The sequence below is a fragment of the Pezoporus occidentalis genome, unplaced genomic scaffold (assembly GCF_034315485.1).
Source record: "Pezoporus occidentalis ecotype Australia unplaced genomic scaffold, CSIRO_AGI_Poc_V1 ctg51, whole genome shotgun sequence".
NCBI classification, from domain to species: Eukaryota; Metazoa; Chordata; class Aves; order Psittaciformes; family Psittacidae; genus Pezoporus; species Pezoporus occidentalis.
In genome coordinates this window covers 2,390,155-2,417,538 of record NW_026915847.1, presented here as the reverse complement: position 1 = coordinate 2,417,538, position 27,384 = coordinate 2,390,155, and the positions used below count along the sequence as shown (strand labels likewise).

At 43.4% G+C, this 27,384-nt stretch overlaps 1 protein-coding gene across 2 annotated transcripts in view; it reads left to right on the top strand.

Moving 5' to 3' along the window:
* The first annotated feature begins 1,499 nt into the window (after positions 1 to 1,499).
* The window catches only part of ELF2 (E74 like ETS transcription factor 2), a 36,149-nt gene continuing 10,264 nt past the window's right edge, over positions 1,500 to 27,384 (top strand). The window contains exons 1-3 of one of the 2 annotated variants that reach the window (XM_062637230.1): positions 1,500 to 1,663; positions 8,574 to 8,769; positions 9,778 to 9,943. In XM_062637230.1, coding sequence (XP_062493214.1) covers positions 8,698 to 8,769; positions 9,778 to 9,943 — 238 coding nt within the window. In that variant the 5' untranslated portion in view covers positions 1,500 to 1,663; positions 8,574 to 8,697. Of the gene's footprint in view, positions 1,664 to 8,573; positions 8,770 to 9,777; positions 9,944 to 21,162; positions 21,302 to 27,384 lie in introns of those variants that run through there. The other variant, XM_062637232.1, reaches the window with a different exon arrangement.

Below are 27,384 nucleotides of genomic sequence, written 5' to 3'. Positions count from 1 at the left end.
TTCTTGATCGGACTCTGACAATGTATCCCACATTGACAAGGAAGTAATAATGGATGCTGCATTACGAATTTGGCTAATTTCAAAACTGATGTGCTCCAGCAGAGATGGCTGATTCAAGAAACCTTGACGCTTATGTTCCAGCACTGCTCCTACAAGTCACTGGCTGACTCAGTCTTGTATGCCTGGGGCTCTACAGCTGCTCATATGCACGGACAACTCATTTACCTACCTACCAAAATCAAGTGCTAGAAACTAATTACACCTCTAGGGCTGGATATAGTCATTGGGAGGGATTTTTGAAAGCAGGCACCTGTTTGCCCCTTACAAAGCCGAGCCGAGGGTTACCAAGACCCTGTCTGCTGTGGGATTTCCCTTATCTTTGCTTTCTACATCCTGTACATCAACTTGTTTATCAATGACCTGGAAGAAGGGCTGGTGCATACCCTCAGCAAGCGTGCTGGTAATACAGAGCTGGGGGAAATGACTGATACACATTAAGGCTGAGCTGCCATTCAGCAGGACCTTGATAGGCTGGAGAATTTGGCTGAGAGAAAGCTAATGAGGTTCAACAAGCACAAGCATAGGGTCCTGTACCTGGGGAGGAAGAACCCCAAGTACCAGTACAGCCTGGGGCTGACCTGCAAGAGAGCAGCTCAGCTGAGAAGGACTTAGGGGTGTTGGTGGATGATAAATTGGTTATGAGCCACCGGTGTCAGGAGAGGAGACTATCCTGGAGTGCATCGGGGGGAGTGTGGCCAACAGGTTGACAGAGGTGATCCCCTCCTGCTCAACCCTGGTGAGGCCACATTTGGAGTACTGTGTACTCAGTAGAAGGTAAGAGGAGATACTGGAAAGGGTCCAGCAGAGGGCCACAAGGATGATCAGGGGTCATATGAGGAGAGGCTGCAGGAGCTGGGCCTGTTTCGTCTAGAGAAGAGCAGGCTGGGAAGGGATCCCATTAACACATAAATATCTCAAAGGCGGGTGCCAGGAGGATGGTGCAGAAACTCTCTTCAGTGGTGCCCAGCAATAGGATGAGGAGCAATGACCATCAACTAAAACACCAGAAGTTTCATCTCAACATGAAGAAAAACTTCTTTAAGCTGAGGGTGGCAGAGCACTGGAAGAGGCTGCCTAGGGGGATCGTGGAGTCTCCCTTTCTGGAGACATTCATAACGTGCCTGGACATGCTCCTGTGTAACCTGCTTTAGGTGGCCCTGCCTGGATGCTCTTCAGAGGTCCCTTCCAACCCTACCGACTGTGGCTCCCGTCAGTTCTGAACACGAAGGCCCGAACCATCCCTGGGGCCAGGCGGCCGTGAGGCACATCCCGCCGCCGCGCCAACGGCCGCTCCCTCGCGGCAGCCTCCCGCCCTGACCAGCCAAGCGCCCCCCCGCGGGCCCCTGCGCAGGCGCGCAGAGGCCGCGCATGCCCACAGCGCCCCCGCGCGCCGAGAGCATGTGCAGAGGCCGTGGCTCGGCTCGGCTCTGCGCGGAGGGGGGGGCCGGGGCCGGGCAGGTTGCGCCGCTGCGCCCGCCCCTCCAGCAGCGGGGTGGCCCCGGCCCCGGCTCCGGCTCTGCCCCTGCGCGGCGGTACCTACCGCCGCCTGCTCCCGGACCGAACCGGACCGGCGACGGACGCGGCCTCCGGGCGCACGGGCACGGTAAGGGTGCGGCACCGGCTCCTGCCTCAGCGGAGGGCGAGACGGGCGCTGACAGGCGGCCCTGGGAGGGAGAGAGCGAGGGAGGGAGGCAAAGAGGGGGCGAGCGGGCGGCCGCCCCGGGAGGGGGCTGCGGGATCGGCTTGTCCCGTTTCGGGGGCTGTCGCAGAGGTGTGTCGGGCGGGCTCGGCGTGGCGGGGTCGGGGGTTGCTCCGGCCGCAGCTCCCCTCCTCTTCTTCCTCAGCTGCACTTTCGGTTTCGCGTGGGGAGCGGGGCTGGGCGCGGCGGAGCGACCGTGGGGCCGGGGCCGCCCCTCATCACCTCTCCCCCGGCCGGCCCGCGGGTGCCCGCACCCTGCCCCGCCGGCTGAGGGGGCGCTGGGGGCGGCGGGTGGATCCTGGCGGCTGTCAGCGTAAACAGAGCCCCGAGGCGGCCGCGGCCTGCCGCGCCGGACCACGCTGGGCCGCGCTGCCCCTGCCGCGGCGAGAGCGGGAGCGGGGCGGTGGCCGGGGCAGCGCGGCGGGGGCAGCGCCTTGTTTACACAGGGCGTCGGGAGAACATGGCAGCCCGGGAGTGCTGGCCAGCCGCTGTCATGCGTGCTGGCGGCGGGGGAGCCCTGCCGGGCCTGCCGCCTCCCGCCCGGCCACCACACGCCCCGCGGTCGCTGCTCCGGCTGCGCCCTGACCGAAGAGCTCAAGTCCGGCGTATTCCTAATTACACCTCGCCGCGCCTGTAAAACGTGGTATCGGTCAGCTCTGCTCAGCTGTTCGTGCTTATCTGTTGCCTTTTGGGATGTGTTCTCTCGCGGTGGTTTTTTTTTTTCCCCACTTAAATAATTCAGTTCTTCGTTCTGTGTGTTCCCTCCCTTATGGCTAGTCACTGTCATGGTCCTTGTGAGCTTTTTAACCATTTAACTTCTCCAGCAAAGGCGGCTAAACCTTCCAGGCTGCCAGCTTAAAACTAGTTAGTTTGTGAGGAGGGTTCTGGGAGCAGGATAGTTTTTTTCTGTAGTCCCTTCAGTGACATACTCTTTGCATCTTTCAGGTTTCAGTAATACCTGGTTCAGAAGGTCCCTAAGCTTCAGACTCTATGTGCATCTTTGTGTTTAATAGTTGTGTAAGCCCTTCAGGGGCTTTGCGTCCATAAAGCTGTCTACCTTAAAACTTACTCCTTTGCCATCTAGAATATCCTATGAAAAGGAATTACATAGCTTGTGTGCTGCTTCCTTTTATCTGCATGTGTGTACTGTGATTTTTTGGTTTTGTTTTTTTATTTAAACCCGCATCCTCACCATTTAATTTCGTCCTCTCTGCTCTTTTATTACGTAAAACGATGAATAATTGCTCCCTACTCTGGCTTGTGGGGGAGTGGAAATGGATGTTAAGGACCTACAACCGAGCCGATGGAAAGAGAAATGCTGGCATAAAGTGAGGGTACAAAGTGTGTGAGTCCTGTCAGAAGGAAGAGAAGGTTTGAAGGATCTTTAAATAGAGAGCAGTGGGAAGAGAGCCTGCTAATAGGATGAAATACAGGAAGGTCCAGGAGAAGCCTGCTGGAGCCACAAAGCTTTGTGCAGAACGTTAATAGTTTTTAAGTGATTATAAGCTTATGTTTTGGGGCTCATCAGCTTTAGCTGTTGAGGTTTCTGAGCAAACTCTGGATGGGCAGATTATCAAATTAAATATGTAAGGAAGGAGTTCCTCAAGGTTCTTACTGGATTTGGTACATCATTCATTTGATCCAATGTAATAATTTATGTGTGTTCAGCAATAAAGTTATTGCCTTGTTGTATGGGAAATTCTGAAGTATGATGTGGTCAGAACTACTTGCTTTGATGATTCTTCATTTTCATCTCCTTTGCTATAACTTCTAGAGATTTATGTAACGTATAAAGTGCTGTAAATTGTATGGATTGTTCCCGTGACCTTGTGAATGCAAAGATAAACTTTGTATCATCCTTTTGAGTATAGCCCCCAGTGCTTTAGCTTTTTACAAGTTGTTGTTTGTTTTGGTTTTTTTTTATTTTTTGTTTTTTTTCCTCTCTTAGCTTTTTTGGTAACTTTTTTTTCCCCCATGTTTTGGACTTTTCTGAGTTTCGAAAAAAAAAAGCAGTTAATTCACCATTTCTTCTGCACATGCCTATGTGAATCAGTTAGCTGGAGACATAAAAATTATCTAGGAAAATACATAAAAAAGACCTTTTGGTTGACACAGTTTTTTATAGTGTGTGCCATGGTTTATGTGTATCAAAGCGATAGCGACATTTACATGTGTATTTGAGGTGCTGCCTATGAAAGACCACCTTTGTACCCATAGGAAGCCTTGTCACAGCTAGCGGGATCCTGTATTTCTGTATAACTAATTTCATTTTTCCAGCCAACTTCTTTAACTTTTTTTTTTTTGAAGGAAGGCCTTTATGGAAAAAAAAATTGTGTGAGATGCTACTGCTGGCTGCAGTCCTGCCCTTGTGGTTGCTTCTGTGTAGGTATCCGCATAAATCTCTTCTCAGGATTTGGGATGCCAGAGGAATAAAAGGGGGACATTGTTCCAAGTACTCTTACGTTTCTTCTGAGTGCTGCGGGAGCAGCTGCCTCTAGTCACTGCTGCCCAGGCTTTTGCATGTTTGTCTTGTTTTCCTCTGTGTGTACGAGTTGTGTCCATCTTTTTTTCAAGCATTGATTTTTTTTTTTTGTTTGTTTGTTTGCTTGTTTTATAATTTAAAACTGTTCGCAGATTTCTATTTAGAGTTTTGTTATGAAGCCGGTCTTGAATAGCTTCACTCTGAGCCTGGCCTAGTCGAATTGACATTCTGCCATCCTTTCCATGCTGTTTTTTCAATTATTATTATTTTTAATTCTGTTGAGTTGCATGTTTGCCTTTCTGTTAACTCGACACGTGGTTGTGCACAGGGGGATCGACTTAAGATTCTGTTTTTTGTGGGACTACTATTAATTTGTCACAGTTGTGATTAGTGTTTTAAGCTTCTCTGGTAGCTGCTGAAAACGCGAGAACTGCATGGATCTATTGTAGGCAGACTCTTGGATATGTAATGTAGGCTGTGCAAATGTGCTATTAAATATGTGAGTAAACTGCTTGGTATTTTGCAGTCTGTATGACAAGTGCTCTCTAGCCTCTGAAGATGTGCATGCTGTAATCGGTTGTCTTGACCAAGGAAAATGATTAAAATTTTGGGTCTTGTGTTTTTCGTAGTGGTAAACAGTTAGAAACCTCTTGCTGTTGAGGCAAAGAATGTGACTTCAAGACTCAGATCTTTGGTTTTGGTTTTTTCTCTTTCTTGAGGGTGGGAGCACTTGGACTTACTTTTCTTTTCCTATGACATATGTATAAAAATAAAGGATGATGCAACAAAGCTGATGTCCCTGTTGTAAGGGATGTTCCAAATGTTTCAGAACTAGTTTCTCTCTGTTTTTTCTGTGAATGGATGTCAGATCCGTAACAAAATGATTTGGTCATGTCTTTTGGAAATGTCAGATTTGTTTTTTTTTCCTCTGATGTCATCCCATATTTTGCTTTGTTGCAAGCACCTGTCCAGGAATTTAGTTTGTGGTGTGTGTGGGGTTTTTTATTTTAAAATCTTTCTGCTGCTGTTTTGTAATTCAGAAGTAGTCACACTTTGAACCAGCTTTTCTGCTGGCTAATTGTATCACTGTTAATAACCTGGTCTTCTTACAAGTCTTAATCATCTCTTTCTTTAACAATCTGAGTCTAATTATCTTTGGTGGTTTTGTCTCAGTCAGCCTTGGGAAATGTGAATTTTAGAACTGATTTCTGCAAGTGGCTGGGCAGTCTTTTGTTTTTACAGAAGTTGAGTTAGTCATGAGTTGCTGGGCAGAAGATGAGGAGTAGAGTCAGTATCCTACTGGAACTTCAGGGAGAAGTGAAGATTCCACAAGGCCATACTGCTTAGGAAGAAGGAAGAGGGCGAATGCTTAGCTGGTTCATTTTAAAAGGAGTCTGCAGGAATCTGATGTGCATTTAGGTGTGTGGGGTGTGTTTGGGTGTTTGCTTTAACTTAGAACTTGTAAACCAGACCTGACTGAAACCCTTTTAACATCCCACATGCTTGCCAGGAGGCTTGCCTTTTTCCCCACCCTGTCAGGTTTTTGAAGAGGTTGCTGAATAGCATGACTCTTAGTATGAAGTTCAAATCATGTTGTATAACAGCTCTGGGCCTGTAATTTATTCCTTGCCTTGTCTGTTCTGTGCATTCAGTCTAAAGACACTGTCCTTTTAATGAATGCTAAGGTTTAACATCTCTCTGATTCTTCTGTGTATTCTCCCCGGTAAGGTTCTTACTATGAATTTCTTCTGGAACTGGTAAATGTGGATTATAATTTACGTTCCTGCATTGCTCTGTCTTCACTTCTGTAGGTAATTGGCAATTTATGTAGAGAGAAATCAGTGCAAGGGTCATCTAAACCTCTTGTAACCTAGGAGACAGAAATAGTGGGGTTTTGACATGACCTGATCTAGTACACGGTATTAAGTGTTTTCAGTTGCTACAGTTTGGCAGCTGTTTAGCCACCTGTGTGGGATTATAGTAGATAAAATATGAATATACAGTAGATGTGGTCTTGTTTATGATTGTTTATTTGCATTAATATACTGTGTGAGAACTAAATTAGCTTTGTGACATGCTTAAGCTATGCAAAGGTACTACATGAAGTGCTGTGTTTTCTTTATACATAGATGCAAGTCTGAATTGCAGGAATAATGCTGATGTTTGAAAATGCTTGGAAGCTATACTTCCAAATTAAAATGTAATTTCCATTCCTTGGACTTCTCTTTTAGGTTATGATTGCTTGGCAGGATTTCTCATGTGGATGTAGGTAGAAAACTGTAGAAAAGGAAAAAAGTCTTTTTACAGTAAAAGTATTTTTTGTTTTGTTTTGTTTTTTTTTTCCATTTAATTTTGCATAGTTGTGAATGTTAAGACTTCTGAAATAATGTGGTAATTGAAAGGCAGGTAAGGGCTAGCTTTTTGAGTTAAAAACCTGGAGGGGGACATGTGTATGAGGCTCCAGGAATGCTTGCTAAAGGCTTTCTGGCTTGAGACTTGTGTGGGGAGTGGAGGAGGAGTTTGCTTTCTTTTTCATCAAGGAGAATACTGATAATCAAAAAGTGGTGCTGGCTTTACAAATGAAACAATGGAAGATAAAGTATTACGCTGGTGGTGTTGTGGTTTTTTTTTGGTGTGTGTGCTGTTACAAATAAGGTATTTTTAGGTTTGAATCATACTTTCTCATGTCAAGTTGACTGCCTATATAAGCAAAAAATGCCTTATTCTTTTTCTTCTAAATGGTGTATATTCCAAGAGGAATGATAAAATATATCTTGTGATTATTCTGCTGCTACTATAACAGCTGTTTTGATTTGTTTATTTTTGTAGTAACCTGCCATCCAGAGTAGCTAGACGGCTACTGACTTTTTGTGCTAAGTTGATATGGCAACGGAATTGGTGCCTTTCTGAGCATATTTTTATGGTGTGCTGGAGGATCCTCAATACCTTTGATGAACTAAAGCTTTTAAACAGTTTTTGCATAGTTGTGTTTTTGATTTTTATTTTTTTTTTACTTTCTTGCTTAGTTGACATCCAGTTGGGGAGATCAGTAATTATCAGTTCTACTAGTACACCTAAACTGTTGTGCCTGGAAAGATTTCCATGCCCACAGGAAACCCAGTTACTGTGCATGAATCTGAACTAGCTTTTCCCTGTATGTGCAAGGATAATTTAGTTTAAGCTGGCTGTGTGCTATTGGAAGCAGGCTTTTGAGTTTACCCATTGGAGTATTAATTATATTTTTTCTTTCTTCATTATATGGAAGAACCTGTTTTCTTGCAGACCTTGGTGCTTCTGCTAGCTTTAGAAATGGATAAGTTTTACTAAAAGTGAGGGGCTAAATTCTGGCTTCTGTTATACAGCATTGATCTCAGTGGAGTTACTCACAAGGGTAATTGATAACAGACTGGGTTTTTATGTCTCATGTGGAATATGTGCTTTCTGTTCTAAGAAGCCAAACTTCTTAGTTTACATCTTGAAGTAGTAAACTGCTCCTCACGGCCCAAGGTTTATGAAGACACATTATTTGTCTCTTCCAAAGACAGGATATGAGTAATAATACTTATTCAGAATAAATAAATAGCAGTTGTTTAGAAACAAAGCACTGCTGTTAAGCTAGTTTTAAAGAAATTCACAAAGATGGAGGTTATATGTCTTTGTAAGTTCAGTGAGTCCATGGCATACCCAAATTGAAGCATTATGATATGGAACAACTCCTTTTAGATGCATAAGAATTTTTTCTACAGGGAAAAAAATAAAATACTTCTTATTTCAAATAAAACTCTAGATTAGAAATCAGACATGTGTTTGTGAGATGTGTATTATGTATGCATTACTTTAAAAAAACAGTAGTTTGAAAGCTGCATAAAACTAGTTATGAAACTTAGGAGACTGTAGCTTTATGGAATTACTATGAAACTAGTAAAACAAAAAAAATCCATCTCTGAATTTAAAAGGAAAACAGTAACTTTAGAAAAGCTGCACTAACTCAAAATGTATGTATGTCTCAAAATGAGTTGATATTTGACCTCAGTGAGAAATTAATGGTTTTGGCCATGGAGGGCCAAAGTAATACCTATTACTTGTTTTTAAAATTGCATGCAAAATTTAGCAAATGGCAAAGAACCAAACTGAAATTGTCTTATCTTAGTATTAAAAGTCAGTGTGAAACTTGTGTTGTATGGCACTATTCACTCAGCACATTGTCACATCTGTTGTGTTCAGTGATGCCCTCTTTTGATGTTGAGATGTAGCATGCAATAGGTTTCATAAATGTTGGAAGGCTTCTGAATATAACCTGTGCTACTAACTTAAAATCATTTTGTGTTTCAGACACCTCTGCCTCGCTCTTCAACAGAAGTGGATTGTGAATTTAAGCCTTTGATAACTGCAGGCTGTCAGCATTACTGTCTTCGAGATAGATAACAACTCCCAAAGCATCTTCAGGGGATGCACCATGACATCAGCAGTGATTGACACGGGAGACCCGGGTCTGGAGTTTGACAGCAATGAAATAAAAAATCAAGAGGTTAGGAAAACAAATATTATTTATTTACTAGCAAACTTCACAACTTTGATCTTAACGTGAAAGAAAAATTCACCTTAAACTTGCTGTGAAAACAAGTGAAATGGATTACAGATTGTTGTATAAGGAGGAAGAGAGCCGCCCATATTTTGTATATCTTTTATTTTCACAGAGAAGTGGGAGCAGTAAGTTTTGAAGTCTGCTATACACCTGTAGAATAGGTTGACAAAATTATCTCTTTAAAGATCTTGAATGTGTCTTGAGGTGTAGAACAGGAGGAGCAGAACAACAGAAGGACCTTTTTCAGAGTTAGCCAATGTGATGTATTTGCTCATATTTTGCATTCTTATAAACAAATAATAAATATGTTCTACTCTCCTGTAGCTTGTAGTAAATTGAATCTGACAGGGCTCCAGTTCTGCAACACTTTAACAGATTAAATATGCTGTTACAGATGTTTTGGTCCTTAAATAAGTAGATATAGGCGTATGGGCTTTGAAGTAGACAGTTCTTTTTTGATAGCTTACGTACTTAATCCAAAACATGAGCGTTCATAAGGTACCGATCAGATGTAGGTATGTTGCAGAACATATGCAAAGGCTTGATTAAATTTCATGGAGCTGAGGGACAAGGAACACTTCCACAGCTGGATGTCTTAATTAGAAAACTTGCTTTTTTCCCATATCTTGAAGCCATCTGATGCTTTAAATTTTACGTGTGTTAAGCCAGGCAAATATCTTTGAGATTGAGGAAGATCCCTTTGGAGGATGATAAGCTGTCTTTTTATTGGTTTGATTTTGTTTTCTTTTTTAAATGTCTTGCTGTAGAAGACAATTTCCTTTAAAAATCTTTAAATCTTTATTATCAGTATTCCATGAAATATGTAAGAGGATAAGAGGAAAATATTGATGTAGAGTTCAACTCAGCAGTTCAATATCTAGAGCATGGTTTTTTTCCTTGTTTTCTTTTTTTTTTTTTTAATTTTATTTTATTTTTCCCCTCTTTCTATAGGAAAATGAGCCAGTCTCTGAATTCCCAGCAGTGATTGTGGAGCCAGTTCCTAGTGCGAGACTAGAACAGGGATATGCTGCGCAGGTCCTGGTTTATGATGACGAGACTTACCTGATGCAAGATGTAGCAGAGGAACAAGAAGTTGAGAGTGAAACTGTGGAAACAGGTAGATTTAATTTTTTTCACCCATGAGATTTTTGTACTTTTAGAGGCTCCTAAGGATTGTGACTTTGTGTTTACCCACAGGATGAGATCCTGACCTGGGTTCACATCTCTTCCCTCTAAGCTTAGTTTTTTCTGTAGCATCAGTGGTGACTGGATTAGGGCTTGGCAGGTAAAAATGTCACCCTAAATTCAGGTGACATTGTAACACCATGTACCCTTATGGGCAGGTTTTTTTTTTTTTGTTACTTACTTACGCAGGGAACTATCTAGACAACTAAACTTTGAGTTTTTAAAAAAGTCGGCTAAGCCATGAAGCTGGTTAGAGTTTAGTTTTACAATGCATCTGAGCCAAATAGCTGCAGGGAAGTTGACATTATGGATTGTGTGGTTCTACCCTATCTTCCAAATGCTCTCCTTCCCACAAACTCTCTCCTTTGCTATCGTGCCTTTTTGGTCCAAGAGTGACTTTACTGCTGGTTTAGTGGCAGGAGTACATGGCTGGGGAGGATGAAGTTGGACTGTCCTTTTATGGGGAAAAAAAGCCTAATAGATTGAAAATTAACCCATCGATATTGTAAAATAACAAGCTACGAATGGAGAAAGGAGGAGAGCTTTGGCATTAAAGCAGCTGACCTGTGTGATGATAAGCATGGCTCTTTCTGTACACCTCTGTTCAAAGAACATGTTCAGGAGCTTTGAACTTTGAGGGTGACCAAAGTCTGTTTAAACTGTGTGAAGAAACAAAAGTTGTGCTCCTATGGGAGCCTAATTATACCTGACTGCCGTGCTGCTGCTGTGCTGTTGTCCCTCCCTGTTGTCCCTCCCTTTTGCTTTCTTGTGCTACTTCTCATATTCGTTGAACGTTTTTTAGCCATTTCAGTATGCTACTTTTGCAAGAAAAAGTAGCATGGAAACCCTTAACTGTTGTGTATTTTTGCTCGATTATCTTTTTGCTGGTTGAGCATGTTGACATGGCTCAGACAAGGGCCTGATGAGTGCTGGGGTAGGGAATGCATACAACTGCAACCAAAGGAGGAGCAGGTCTTCTTGAGCACTCTGTACTGAACTGATGAGACCACTTGACTAGAAAATGGTTAGCATATGTTTCTATCCTTGAGCTGCTTAATTTAGAGTTGGAATTAGGCAAGTACAACAAAGCTGAGAGGCTCTTGGCAGCCCAGTAAATATATGTGCATTCCCATCAGATTAGGTAGGTTTCAGTGCAGATTTCTCTGTAAACAGTGGATGCAGTTTTTCATACATCTTTCTGAATCTGGATGCTCATCTCATGCAGCACTGCATCAAAAAGTCACATGCATCAACTTCAGAAGATGTGTGTGAATGGATGGTTCAGTTTTTTGGAGACTACTTAGTTTACTCAAAGGTATTTTGAATTAAATATGCTAATTACAAGTTCAACAAATTAAAGTAAAGATAAACTAGGAGATTTTTAAAAAATTATTATTTGACTATGGTAATAAGACTTTTTAAGCTTAAGGTGAGAAGTGAGGGTGATTTTTCCCAAGAAGCTGGGTCTTAAAAATTAAACTTCTATTTAAAAATCTTTGAGTTTTTAGAAACTGTTAATGAGTAGTATCACTTGCAATTTCAAAAGGTCTTTAGGAAGAGGTAATCTCTTCTTGTGCACCTGTTCCCATACTCTGACTTTTCATTGTTACTTGTATAGTATATAAACCAGTAATCCAGTGCAGTTTTCATGGTGTTATTATAATATGACAGCAAGTAATGGTTCTTGCACAGAGCTTGTATGTAATGATGAAAGAAGTGTTTGGTTTAGACTGTTCTAAGGGATGTAGTCCTGTGGGACATGTGTTTTGACTGATGTTTTGGTACACCCAAGAGTCTTATTGAATTAACTGCTAATATAGAGAGGTAAAATGGGCAATGGAAGAGATACCGGGCTGCAGTTTGGTGTTGGAGAAGCAGTTTGGTGTTGGAGAGATGATAAAGAGGCGCCGTAGTAAATGGTAATGAGAAAGCAGGCTGAGGCAGGAACCGGTGAGCAAGGTATAATAATGTTTATCTAAAGAGCATTTTTAAGATGTTGATTTTCTCAAGTACATACCTTTATTATGCTAATGATCCTGATTTAGATAGGTGCAACAGTTTGAATTCAGCGTGTCTTAGAAGAAAAATCCATTGTTGCTAAATTATAATGTCAAGTGGCTGCTACAAAAAAATGTCACGTCATTTGATAAATGAATAGTTGTTGCACCCAGAATGAGTAGACTTAATACCTTTTGTGGCTCTAGATTCTATAGACAGCATCATAAACGCTAAAAACCCATCTTAAAGAAGTCTTGGTAGTATTTGGAGTAATACATGCCCACATAACCTGATACACTCCCTGTTGTCAGTATCTCTGCTGTTGGCCATGGACCAGAGTTGTTTGTTTTCTTTTCGCTTCTTGTGACATTCCATTGGCAATTCCAGTGACTACTGATATACATGCTTTATAATGTTACAGCATAACGTATTTCAAGAGCCTTGAGCTACTTCGCAGTTAATCTAAAGCTGCATAATTTAGTAAAATGTAGAATTATTCTAGCCTTCAGAGATAGGGATCAATGCTATTGTAAAGGTAGTCTGGTAGCTGATTTGGTAAAATTTATTTATGACACTGATTTGTGCTATGTCCTGAATAGATCTGTTTGTGTTTTGCTATTCTGTGATTGGATTTGAGACTGTGTGGACTGTAAGGACTGTCAGTGCTGATCCAAGGGCAGAACTGGGACTTGTAATGTTATTTTGCATTAAAATTCTCACCTTTTTGAAACTGCAATTCAAATAAAATATGCTATATAATCATTATAAATAGCTATATCTCTAAACACTGATGAATTTTTAGTTAATTCTAGTGGAGTACAGGGTTTCTTTGCTTGTCAGACTCCTTTCAGTATCTTTCCCACTAATGTATTTTGTTTCATTAATCAAGGATGATTATTGATAATTAATCCCTTAGCTAAAAAATGAGCCCATTAACTATAAAAGTAAAACTCAAGAGTGTTTTAACAAACAAGAAAGACTTAATGGTTCAAGTTATTTTTTTTTTGTCCTGTTCTAGAAAAAAAAAGTCTATCTGCTTGTAATAGAAAAAAATGTTGACAAAGGAGTTTTCTAGGAAAAATAAAATGTAGGAATTTTCATCTTTTCAAGTGACCTTATGACTTTCTTAGTGGAAGTATTGAGTGCCTTCTGTAATGTCTGAAAGAGAAAGTATAAGCTTTAGATTGATAGTGTTTCAATTTCTTTTCCTGTGCGTACGCTGTCATTTTTATGAGCAATACCTCTAGGCTATAGTGGACTGAGATACAGTCTTAAGATTTAGTTTACTGCACCAGTGGAAGTGTTCATATTATAAACACTGCATTCTCCTTAACAATTTTTAATTATATCCAAATTTTGTTGGTTCCCATTTCCTGAGTAGTTTTTTGTCCTTAAAGTAATTAGCCCTTCAATTTTAGGCTTTATTCAGCAAAACCTTTGTAGTTTACATAACAGCAGAAGCTGCTGTCATCAAAGAAGCAGTCAGTCTGAAATTGCCAGTTGCTGTAGTTCTGTTTGTCACGACACAGAACCCATAACGTGGGTGTGTAGGTGTTGTGATGGGGTAATCTAATCTTTGAGCTTTCCATATGTGCAGTGCTGAAGGGTACCATAGTCATGAGCCGCAAATCTTGTACATGGAAGTTGTGTAGCCTTTTAACCAAATAAGGCATTAATTGAATATTTAAGTATGATAATGCTGTTTTGAAAATGCCAAATTATCTACAACATTGTCATTAAAATTGATGAGTACTTTCTGAAGTCCCTTTGTACTGATTTTATGCCTGCATCAGTATTACTTTTCTTCTGGGTTACCTAATGATGAATTTAAAAAAAAAGTGGTGTTTGTTGTTTACAGGTTGTATTGAACAGTAGGCAGCTATTAAACAGATGTTATAAGTACAGTAAAGCTTGATCCCTGTGAGAGGTATACCAAAAGCATATTGCCAATATAGACCCTGATTTAATCAATTCACTTAATCTGACTTCTCATATCAGTAGTGTTTTTCCCCTTATTTTTTAGTAATCATCAAAGCAGCAAGTACAGGTTTGGGATTTTTTTTTTCTCACCACTTTAAAGAGGAAACAAAATTAGTGCTTTGGAGAAGTTGAATTATCATTTGATGTGTGAACTATCACCACATTATTCAATTCGATGTTCCATCAGAAATCCTCCCTGTGGTGTGAGTTGAAAGTCTGTTTTAACTCTGAAAATGTTATTGCCACAGGGGGGTAGAAGATCTGCATGAAAAAATGGGGATCTGAAAATAAGCCCCTCCAGGATTACGATCTGGTGGAAAAATACTGAGCTACAAAGGCAACGATGGTATGTTTGTCTATATATCTTAAATTATTTTTTTCCCACTGGGAAATTAAGTTGAAACTATCCTGTAAATTGATGGCCATCCTCTAAGGAGGGAGGGGGTTGAATAAACAGTGAGTTTAGGCTTAACTCCTCCCTTAATTTAAACAAATGCATGAATAGAGTACATACTTTAAGGCAAAATCTTCTTTTACAGAGGAAATACCAGGTTACTACTTGCACTGATACCACTGTGGAGAGCCAGCTTTGTATATCTATGTAAAAGTCTGTAGTTACTACCTGTTGTTTTTCCTGCCTCTATATGTTGTCTTTCATTATGATTTAAACTGCTTCCTTCTGACTTCTTTTATGTGAATTTGAGGCTATGAACTCTTGTGTTTATCTGAGATAAGTTTCCATCATTTGTTAAATACCATATACAAAGAAGTCAGTATTAGATCTGGGTAGAATCTCACGTTTGATTGTGGTATGTGCACTGAAGGGATAAACAAACCAACATTTTCATCCATTCTGTCCAGACATTATTTGATTAAACTGCCTCTTACTAAACCTGAGACAACACAAACATCTGGTGTATGTTTTGGTAGTGCTGGCATATCCTACTGATTGAATTTAATTTTCTTACACAGCTTTGATGAGAATTTTGAAAGTGGGGAGCAGTTTGCTTTAGAATACTGAAAGCAAATGAGTTGGGACATTCTAACCGCTTAAGTTGGTACTACCTTCATCAAAGAGCTAAAATGAAGCCCGTTAGCTAGATAAAAGCATAAAAGCGAGATAAAACTGCATGCCATACTTGCTCTACTGCTCTGCTGCAAGAATTGGATGTCTCCAACACATTCATGAATTAAGAATTTATTCTTTGAATGTGAGCTAATGTTATTTCTGACACCATGCTGCTGCCACATTGGTTCTCACTTTGCCAAGAAATTGATTGTATTTTTGTTAGTTAAATGTTGATGACAGTGAAACGAAATGATCCCCCTCCCACTGTACGTGCTATTTTATAGCGCTTGGAGCAGTTAGACCAAAGGCGGCGTATACCTCTGTTCTCAGTTACATTCTCAATTCAGAAACAGGATTCAACTGTAATTAAATTTTATGTCATTCTTGCTGGTGTTTCTTTCTCTGAGAAACCAATGAAAGGAGCTGTGCAGCTGCTCTGTGGATGATAATATTATAATGTAACAGCAACAGCCTGGCTGTGCTGTCCAGTTCTTTGTAGACTTCAGGTTTCTGCCTTGCTGCATTCAGTGCTTCATTCATACTGAAAGAACACTGCAAGACCAAGTGTTTTGTAATAAAGCATAATTTAACTACACATTTCAGGTATAATTTGTATTTTCTGAGGCTGATATGAGGCTAATTGAATGGCTTTGTAGTGTGTTACAGGTTGAACTTCACACGTATGGATGCACTCTCAGCACCCAACTTCAGTTGCAGCTGGGGTTGGAAATTGTAGGCTGTTCCTATGAAGGCTCAGCCACAGCATTTTCCTAATGTAGGCAGAAAAAATCTGTGGTTTGTATCTTGAAATTAGAATGCAATGTGGCATGCTTATTGTGGTAGGAGTGTGTAAGTTAATGGTCTTTATTCATCAAAAATAGAGTAACACACTTGAAAGTAATTTTTAAAGATGATCTGCGTAATAGAAGGGAGATTGTACTTGACAACAAATTCTAGGATCACATAGCAAAGGCATATGTGTTTGAGCAGGACGTTCAGTCCTTATAAATATTCAGTGGGCTTATAGAATAGACATTTGTTGTTACCAGAGAAGTCTTTAGGAATTGTAAATGCTAGGTCTTGAATAGAGAAATTGCTCAACAGTGGCATAGCTCATATGCCAGCCTATCGCAAATCTCAAATACTGTCAATTTTGTACATTCAGGTGGTGTGCTGTGGAGATACCTTGTTCATAATTGTCTGCTAGACTGGCCTGAAATTGAAGAATTGAAGTTATAAGGAAGTTAAGTGCATATATGATTTCAGGTTGTTTTTGTTGTTTTTTTTTTGAGACAGACAAGTTTTTCTTACCCTGTATGCACAAGTAATAATGCTGGAATGTAGACACTTACTGTTTGGAGTAACTCCTTTTCTGTTTGTCAAAGGTGGTATCAAACCCTGAGAATACATTTGCTTTTCTATGAGGGATCTCTAATTGCTATAGGAGTGACACCAGGATCCTGAGACCACTTAAAGGTGCAGGTTGTGACAGACTCTTGGCTTTGGTATGATGACATTTCATATGGTGTAGTCAAGCAGATGGGCATGGTTATGGTCACTGACCTCTTTTCGTCAGTCTTTCCCTGGTTCTTCTGGGGACACTTTGTGGTTATTTTGCAATTACTTTTGCAGTTTTTTTTATTGTGGAATTCACAGTGTATGGTAATGATTGAGCTGATGAGCTGATGGAGATTGCTACATCTTTCTGCACGTTTCTGGAATCTAACTGTTAAAAATGTTTCTCTGTGTCGTTACCCTTGCAATGCTGTCATAACTATGAGTAGTTTGACAGCCCGCTGTTGGACAGCAACTAGTTCTGTCTAATCTAATTAGATGTGATTTCTTCAGGATCCTGGGTAAAGCTGACCTTTCTGTAACTATTCAGAATTTGTAGGTTGTTTCAGCACTTGCGTCAGAACATGCCTGGACTCCTGAAGTTACGAGAAGCGTTTTAGCTTGGTTGGCATTTCACTATTTTTCCTCTGTTACCATTTGCAATTGCTCGCGTACACTGCAGATTAAATACACAGGATTTTTTCTTTCTGGTTCAACATTTGCTGTCAGTGAAGGGAAAAGGTGCCATTGGCAGGTTGTACTTTTAGCATTTCGAGTTACGAAGCTTATGAAATAGTTTTCCAAGTGAAACTACAGTCTGTTACTGGAGAATGTTTTCAACATAGTTGTCAGAACTGTGGGGAAGGCAGCTTTGCGCAGGAGACCGTGGGAGAGGAGACTGGCAGTTCCTCTGTAGCCGCTGAATGCAGTATTAGCTTTGAGACTGTTCAAGGAATGCTTAAGATAGTTGATGATCACACACCCATCCAATTCTGCAGGTCTGCTGAAACCTTCTGGTTTTTCATATTTTGAATTTGTACATCTGCTGTCTTACTTGCAATTAATCACATCCAGCTCCTTCTCTTGAGTTGTCTTTCACTTTTTTAGAATAACCAGAATGAAGTTTAACGGTTTATATTGCAGAGAAGTGAATCTTATTTCCTTTAATGTGAACAAAGTTGTCTGTATCCCTTGACAAGAAAGCAGGAGTTGATACGTGTTTCATCCTGTGTCTGGATACTCTGAAGTACACAGGGATGGAGGTGCTGTCAGCTAGAAATGCGAATACTCGTTGTTGTCTTGAAATTACTTCAGGTTTACATTTACTGTGCTCTTGTATGACATAAGTATAGTTTTGAATGGCAGTTTTCCTGCATATTAGAACATGTTGACTTTCCTTTTATTTTTCATGGCAGTTGGCAGATATATTATGTGAGGAAGCATGTACATCTGCCTGGCTATCTTGACAGCTGAGCTTGTGGTTTAAAAAATTAGAGTAAAGCTTATATATTGTATACTCTTAACAGAAAGAAAAAAAAAAGTAGCTGGTAAATATATTTGTCTGACAAAGAGTGATGCTGATTGGGGATTTCTTTGTATGTATTCTGTTTTTTTCCTGCCAGAAAAACAAGTTACTCTATAATTTCATATGGTCCTCTTACATGACAGTAAATATTTCTTGCCTCATTGGGCCACCCACCACTCTTCGAGTAGAGTTTGTAGCCCTCTTTGTTGGCCTTCTGCCTAGAAAGGCAGACTGGACAGGGCTTTGAACAGCCTGGTCTAGTGGAAGGTGTCCCTGCCTGTGGCAGGGGGTTTGGGACTAGATGAGCTTTAAAGGTCCCTTCCAACCCAAACCATTCTATGATTCTATGAAAGGAGGCCTTAGAATAGATTAAAAAGTTACATGCATGTTTTCTTTTTTTCCCTATTGACTGTGGTGCTTTCCCCCCCCGAAACAGTAGGATTTTATTAGCATGGCAAATCAGTTAGTGTTCAGCATAAAATACTGGAATTCATAAAATTTAAACAGATGCAACTGCAGGATTTTCAAGGAAAATCACATTCCTCCTTAAAGATGGTGTTATGCTTTAATACTATGCTTACACAAATAAGTTGGACACAAGTCAAAATGATCACTTCGTAGATTTATTGTAGTTGCTTACAATATAATCTTGACAGTGCATGGGCTTGGAGTATTTTCAGTCGACTAGAATCCCCTGGGCAGCCTGTGTACCATCAGGGAGAGCAAACGATCAGAATAATGTGGACAGCTGCTCGAGTCCATTTCATGTGAATTGGCACACACTGTGCTAAGTCTGTGATTGAGTAGTAAATAAATGCTGCTTAGAACACTGGTATTAAACCAAGAGCTTGATGTTTATAGTCTGTTTTAAAAGAAATTCATTTTGGACACATGGTGTTTGTGAAAAATTATACACGCAGATTACTTGAATGCACTTACTCAAGGAGTGCGCATATTTTAGGCAAAACTTCCTTCTGCCCATAACAGAGAGAGGGAACAACCTGGCTGTGAGTCAAACACTTCAGTTTGTGGCTGGAAGTTGCAATTAGTGAACAATCCTCACTGAACTGTATAGTGAACAGTAAGGCAACAAACTACAAAGGCATCTTTTCTAACATGTGTGAGGTCCTGTTGACACAGGTCTGGATCTTCAGAGGTATTTAGTGTCTCAGTTTTGATTTGGATCTAAACTGACAAGCAAATTTTTAACCGTATTTTAGCGCTGTGGAGGTAACAGCTTGAAGAGAAGTGTGGGTAAATTATGGTTTTTAACAATAGTAAGTATGTCAGACTAAGTGACTGGAGTATACAGTTATTTCAGCACTCAGTATGTAAGCTGAATCCGTGGTGTTGCTAAACAACACTGCATGAGGCTTCCATTTCAATTTGAGAACGTTTTAATGACGTTTCATTGCGCATTTAAGCATGTGCCTACTTTAAATGCCTTCACTTGTCCTTGGGCTCGCCTCTGCTAGAAACATTTTCTGCTGGAGAATACAGCAGAGTCCCCTAGTGGAAATACGCTAATGGAAGGAATTCTTGTTAACACTGCTGTTCCACCTCTCTGAATAACATAAGCTGACAGGAGCACTCTGCAGTTGGCAAAGCTGTATCTGCATAGGAGCTTTTTGCCGTCACAGCAGGCTGGAGAGTTGCCTTTTTTGTCCATGCTCCTGCCTAGTTAAAGCTCAGCTAGCAAAGCTTGAGCATGGACCTACCCTTAGGTATTGTGGCTTGCATGTGAGAATGAATGAGCTTGCTTTCGTAGGTCTTGTTTGTTATATGACAAGGTGATGAATACATTTTATTCCTTACAGCCAGGAGTAGATAAGTGAGATGTATAAAATGCATGTATTTTCATTTGTGTATGTAAATATGTTCATTAAGTTATCCCTAAAAGGCCTTGAGAGTTGTAGTAGGAGTATGTGCTGTCAGAAGTTTGAGGTCCTGGATTTACCAGGTGACTTACATTGGATATTATTTTGTGATTCCGGTGCCAGGGGAAAATGCTGCTAAATCCTTGCTTGTGGTCTAGATCCCAGGAGTACTAACACTTGAGAGGAAAAGATAGATTCATTATTGTCAGCTGGGATGCATCTGGTGCCCTTGTGCCTGTTTTTAATGGAGTGCGGAAGCTGTGATGTACAGGGAAGTCTCTTTGTGCAGTAAGTGGTTGCTTGATCCTTTCAATGCCTTAAAGGCCTCCTCAAGCTTGTGTGGCATTAATAAGGGAGTTCCTATGCGGGATCTCCTTGTGTAGCTCCCTGTAGGACATAAGTTGCTTTCCTTGGCATAGCTGCTCTTTGCATGCCGGTCTCAAGTTTTACCCTCAGAGTTAAGCAGCACAGGGACTCAGCCAGGAACTCGGAGAACATCTTGTGGCTGTTGCTGTGTGCCAGGAGCCTGGCAGGAAAGTCTGTGGTGTTACTGAGGCATGTTGTTCTTCATATGGGATAGGGCACAATCCTAAAAAGTGGTGGGGGTGGCTTTTTTCTAATTAAGAAAGAAATGTATTCTCACCCCTCCCCCCCCCAGTCTGCTCAGAAGCGGCCAGATCTGAAGAAAGATCGAGCTGGAAAAAACATCTAAAGTTTTTTGGAGTCAGCCCTACTCCTGTCAGGGAGAGAAGGTGGACTGCAGTCTGGAAAGACTGAGGTTTTCTGGCGAAACATTACTAGAGTAAGTAGCTTAGGAGTTTGCCGAGATTTCCTGGTGTTAGGGGTTGCCTCGATGAGGGCCATCAGATGTGTCCCGAGAGAAACGCTCCCCCAAAAAGTTTTGGTTATGAACGGGCTGTCGCAGGTGCAGCCGTCAAGGAGTGTCGTGGGTGCAAGTGGCTGGGGACAGCGGGCAGACGGAGCGACCGGCTGCGGGCCGGGACTGCGCTCGCATCTGTGCCGGTCCTTGCCAGTGTCCGCGCCACCTCTGCTGCGAGAAGCCTGTGCTGCGGGGCGGGGAGGCGAGGCGAGGCGAGGCGCTACCCGCGCCCGCCGCTCCCCGAACCACCTGCGCCGCGGGGCGCGGGCGGCCGGCTGGGCCCCGGCGGTGTTTCCCCCGCCCGCGGGCGGCCCCGCGCTGCGGCGGCGGCGAGTGCCGGCGCGGCACTTCCTGTCTGAGCCGGCGGCGGAAGGATCGCGTGCGCCGCGCCGCCCCGCAGGAAGCGCTGCCGCCGCCGCCGCGCCGTGGCGGTACCCGCGCCGCCCGCTCCTCCCGCCGCGCCGTCCCGCGGGAGCGCGCCCCGCCGCTCCTGCCGCCGGCACCCCTCGCGCGTGCCCAGCGCGCGCCCGCACGCCGGTCAATGTGAAGCCGCTCCGGCAGCGTAAACATGGCGACGTCCCTGCATGAGGGGCCCACGAACCAGCTCGACCTCCTTATCCGGGCCGGTAAGCTGCACTGTGCCTGCGCTGGCGGGAGCGCGGTGGAAGCGGGGGAGCAGAAGCGAGGAAGCAGCGGAGCACGCCGCGCTCCGGCGGCGGGCGGCGAAGCAATGGAGGGCAATCAGGAAGTGATCACCTTGGTAGCGGCCGGCCCGGCGTGCGGTCGCCGGCAGCGGCGGCCCGCGGCACCTGCCCGCGGCGCGGCGGCCCCGGTACCCCCGCCACCGCGGCGGAAGTTGTGGCGGGGCGGGCGGGGGAGCTTTGCGGGGTTTGCGCGGCCGGGACGAGAACCAGGAAGTGTGCGAGATTGTTGTCCTCCCGCCTCCCCCGGCCCGGCCCGGCCCGGCCCTCCGCTCCGAGCGCCTCCGCCACGCCGTCTGAGCAGGCAGGCCGAGCACCGCCGCCGCGCACTGCAGAGGTGCGGGCCGTGCGCTGCGCACCCGTGTGTGTGCTCGCCACCCCCTCTCCACCTGTGTCCTTTTAAACTTTGCGGTGGCGGCGGGGCGGGAGGAGGCGCGGCCCACGTGTGCGGTGCGGAAGCGGGGCACACACACACACACACAGGGGACACGACGGGCGCTTGAGCTGGGCGGGGGGGGGTGGTGGCGCCCCCTCCCCCACGCGCGCTGCGTAGCGGAAGCTGCGCGTTCCCCCGGGGCCCCCTAAGCGCGAGGGGCGTGGCGGCGCCACGCGCCAATGGGGGCCTCCGCCGTTCGCGGCCGGAGGGCGGTGGGGCGGGGCGGGGCGCGGCGGCCGCCAATGGGAGCGCGACGTGAGGCGGAGTGGCGGCTCCCCGCGGCGCTGACGGGGTGCGCACGGAATTGGAGGGAAGCGGAGTGTAAACACGGAAGTGGGGGGCGCCGCCGCCGCCGGGGAGTACGTGGCCGCCCCTCATTTACCTACCCCTCTTCAGCTCCCCCCGCGGACGGGGCTAAGGGCGGCGGGCGCGCCAGCCCGCCCCGACACCGCAAGGGGGGCCGGGCAGGTGCCCCCTCGGTGAGGAGACCCTGCCGGAGCAGGGCCTTCAGGCAGCCCCGCGGCGGGAGGAGGTGCGAGGCCGCGGGAGTACGGCTCTCTGCCACCGGTCCCAGCAGGTGCCCACACCTCCTGGCTGCTCTGGGACGCACAGTCAGGGAATATCCCTGCCCACTGGACAGTCGTGGCAAGGGGTACTTACCTGAGCTCTGTTACCCTGTTGGACACACACACTTTGAGAACCAGGCACTTGGGTTTTGTTGCGTCCGCCACTTCTGATGGTAGCATACTAAGGTGGTGCTGGGTTTTGTCATTAAGTGTGGTGCAGCCCTGGAGAAAACATGAGTGAGGTTGCACTGCTCACAAACACAAATACGATGTCAGACCTCCAGTTCTCCATGGAAGTTGGACCAGCTCTGATTTTATCGTCTTTACATCATGGAGCTCCACTTTTTAAATTAGTCCTTGGAAGCTGTGCACTGCAGTACAGAGAATAGTAGTATATGTAATGTGTTGTGCAGTTAGAGCCTAGGCACAAGCTGGTCAGCAGTATACCTTCATACTGGCTTGCCATTGACATGGCAGTACGAGCATAAACATGTGCTAAAGGTCAGGCTCTGCCATTTAACTGTGTGTTATGGTACCCTTTTAAAAAAGGGGGGCGAGTTGCCTGATCTTCAGAATGGCTTATTTTATTTAGTATGGAAAATCAGGGCTTGTTGGAGGGGAAGAAAAAACCCCAGAAATGCCCAAAAGACCCCCATGACAAAGCAGTAGAGGACTGTTCGGGTGCAGAGCAGAAACAGCAGAGCCATGCTGCAAGTGTTTGGGCCTTCTCTTGTGTGTGGTGGAGGAAATAGCTTCTCTTTGCCAGCAGAACAGCCTCTACAGGGCTTGCTACTTCAGGAAATTCCACTTATTTGTCTTTTACTTTTGAGCGTTGATTAATAAAGAATGTTTAAGTAGTTGATTATTGTGTCAGCGGCTTCTTAAGTCACAATAACTAGATTGCTTATAAGCCAACCCTTAGGTAAATAACCAGTGACCTTTGTATTGCTCTTTCTGCTGTCCTTAGCTCAGCCAACTTAATTCTCTTTTTTTTTTTCTTCATATTTGCATTGCAGTGGGGGACACAGATACCTGCGCACATCTAGTATTCCCATCGTCATACTGTTAGGATACCGTGTCTGTTTACTTATTTATGTATGTAGATGGTATCACGTGGATTTAAGAGAGGAATCCTATACCCTAAGGGATTATAGTAATTATGCCTTGCACTTTTCTGTGGCTGCTGGCCTTGGTGTTGACAAAACTTCAGAGCATTTGTTAACTGTGGGAAGAAAGCTGGACCAAAATTATTACTGCTTAAGGTTATCTTAATTGCTGGTTGTAAGAGCAGCTCTGAAATGACTTTGCAAAGATGTGTTTTGGCTTTGTAGCTAATATTTCTGTCACCATGCTAACACACTGTTCACAGTGAAACAAGTGTTCTGAGATGCTTGCCCTCGTCTTCATTATTGCTTGCCAGTGTGCAGTGGATCACATCATCCTTATCATCCTTAAACTGTGAACAGCTGGAAGTCTTCTGAAGGAACAGAGTCAGCTTTAGGGAAATGCCGGAAAACCCAAGGAGTTGTTCTTCAGTTTCTGAACAAATGCCTGCCATAAAACAAGCAGTAAACTGAAAACGCTTTCTTTTCCAGTCAAGTGTTGCATACAGAAAGATTTCTGGGTGTTACCTGTACAGGCAATTCAACTGTTTTTAATTAAAATGTGGCTTCAGCGCCGTTACTACCTTACGCTGCTATTTACTGTGGTCTTTTAAATGCTGAGATAAAACAAGCATGTGAACACCAATAAACTTTAATGAGGTCTGTTAGAATGTGTGTGTAGTCACTCTTGACTGAGTTCCATGCTTGGAATTCTGAATTCTTCATTAAAGTGTTCCTCTAGTTGCCTGATAGTATTAAAGGATAAGCTATTGTAAATCAGGTGCTGCAGTTAAGTGTTGACCTTGTAACTGCAGACATTGATAACTCTTCAGATAAAGAGCTGTATCACAGTTTCAGAAAGTACAATTTTGAAAATTTCAGTCCCATTTTTTTCCCTCCCATCACTTGCTTTAATTCACTTTGTTGCTCTTGTTTTATGTTAAAACTTGGGGCTTTGTTACAAAATGGGTATGTTGCCAGTATTCTCTTCTGTAAAGCTTAAAGTACAGCCCTGTCAGACTTAATTACCAAGTTTGGTATTTTGTAACAGCTGTTGAGAGCCTTGAATCATCTACTGTACAAGCTAGTGGTTTAGAGAGTGGAGCTAGAAGACATTAGGTCAACAGTGAAGATAGACATCAAATAGCCTAGTTAACTGTTTTAAAAATCAAAATAACTTTCTCTTCTAAGAGGATTTTTTTTTTCCCCTCTTGAAAACAGGCCAGAAACTTTTTTAAGGAATTATTTTAAAATAAAGTGCCAAGGAGTCGGATTTCTTCATAAAAGCAGTAGGATGAGATTTGATTTAAAAGAACGAAAGAGAAATTTGTAGTGGTAGCTGTAATGCATTCTAGTTTGGTAAACGTCGGTTCTCATGTTATTCATTTACTGAAGTTTGGAAAATGTACTTCCACCCATGTATTTTACTTCATTTGGGCAAGCGATATCCCTCTTGAAATGAGTATATAAGGTGACAGAGTTACATATGAAGTTGGATACTCAAGCAATGCAGGCTATTGTAGCTTTGGGAGTCTTGTATATGTACACAGTGGTACCGTAGTTAACAGTATAAATATAATGGAAAATTTATGAATCGGGCATTTTTAAAGAAATGGATGATACACATCATTCTTTGGTTAGAGATTTTTCTGCCTGCTGCCATACCGCTCTTGCGCATCACAAGCTTGAAGGTACTCAGAGAAGATTAAGGTTGCTGTGATGAGGTATGTTTGCATTGCACAAGCTGTACGAGCCTGGAAGGTTCTGCTTAGTAAATAACTGCCAGTGACTTTCTGTTGTGAGGGCTTCCGACTGAAGTTGGTGTTTTTTTTTTCACTGCAGAATCCTAGTCTTCGGTTTGCTTTCCCCCTCCTCTTTGTTGTGAGAAGTGATACCAAATGTGATACAAGTGGTATTTAGTTGGTGACACTGGATATAGCTACCTCTCCGAGGGAGCCTGTTCCCCCATGTCATCTTTTGGGGTGTCTTGTCTAGCTGTATTTTTCGTCAGTATCATCTCTCCTGCCTGAGCACTATGACACTTTTATAGTCTAACAGAGGACGTCTTCCATTAGGATTATTTAGCCTGGCAAAAAGACATTTCAAGTACAAATTTGTGCTGAGATGCAAATTTACACTTTTCCAGATGTATTGGTGCAGTAACATTGCCCAAGCACAACTGGAAACTAATGCACACTGGGTAGAAGAACACTTCTGAGGCGAAAACTGTGGAGAATGTAGCTAGCTGATAAGACGTCAAACTTAGTAATAGTGCTCATTTTAGTAAGTATTTTAATAGATGTGGTTTTGGCAATGTTAAGTTAGTTTGTTAATTGTCATGATAGAGAGACAGCATATGTTTTGTTACAGTCAGAGCCAGAAGTGTTACTATTTTTTGCCTTATGTTTTTTATATGACAATTTTAGTGGAGTTCTAGGTAAGTCATGTTGGAAAAACGTTTGTGAAGTGTGTATTTCCAAATGCCAGAAGCTTTTGAGGAGTAGATGGTGCTAGTTTTATTGGAAATGGAGGGGTTACTTAGGGCAGAGGTTGGGTGGCTCCTTTGCCCCTCTGCTTTGCTGATAGGGTTTTGCAGCCTTAGTCTCTAATGCTGGGGTTAGGGGGGTTCATCTCCTTTCCCTGCACTCCAGCCCCTCAGCAGAATGCCAGAGTGCTGTAAAAGTACAGGCATGGCTCTTGGCTATCGTTTTTGCCTTGTTCCTGCTCTCTGTTCAGTACCTCTTGCATGTGGTGCAGCATCTAAACTGTTCCCTAAAGGAAATACTTTGGATACACACAAATTTTGTATGCTTTTAAGCATTTAGGGGATGACAACTTCAATGTTTTAATTCAGTACTTTCCTACAACTGAAATTTGGCAACTGTTGTTTGAGTTTCATTATAGAATTGCTTTATAGACTGAACCTGATACCTGCACAGAACCTGGCGATCTAGTTGGTCCCCAAAACTGTTAACTAGCAGAAACAGAAGTGAGAATGGTACAGCTCTTTGCTGCAGGGGAGGCAGAGGAGCTGGTGAGAAGGCTTTGCTGACCTACTTTAAATCTTTTTTTCTAGAATAATAATACATTAAATGTTGATTTGGACTTTCTGGTTTCTAACTTAAGTATTGGTGTAGAGTTGATACATTCCCCATTCCTGGCAATGTCCCTGTCTCTGGAAGTGTTGAAGGCCAGGCTGGATGGAGTTTTGAACCACCTGGTCCTAGTGGAAGGTGTCCCTGCCCATGGCGGGGGGTGGTTGGAACTAGGTGATCCTTAAGGTCCCTTGCAACCCAAACCATTCTATGATTCTGTGCTTTATAATGACTATCTGAATATTGTTCCTGTATTCTGATGATCAGGGAAGGTTTTATCTGGTAGATGCAGGGAAACTTTTAAGTCATCAATTTCTGTGCAGCTGAAGCTTTTCTTTAGAAAGAAGAATGTTTAGGTGGAGAGCTTCCTGCAGGGCCACTCAGTTTCAGTGCAGTCATTCAGCCTCTGGCCTGGGACACCTCCAAACTGCTTGGGAAAGAAACAGCAGCTTCCCCAGGCATGGGGAGCACCTAGGACCTGCAGCTGGGGAAAGGGCTTGGAGTGCAAAACTGCTGTTGATTGCCACTGGTTATCCCAGGGACAGAGTGTGTATAGAGACCCTTTCCTTTAGCCTGAGTTTCCTACACGCTCAGATAGGTTTTCATTGTTCCCAGCCTGGGGTGAAGCAAGTGGTGGTGGAATGTCAGCTTTATCGGCACCTTCTGTTCCAAAAGATAAAGGCCCCTAAACAGCATTGCTGCAGGGGGCTGCAGTGGGAATCCGCGCAGCCAGCTAGTGGGTGGGCATCCGGCCTGGGTCAGCCAGATGTTTCAGTCCTCCAGAATTTTCCATTTGTGATACTTCCAG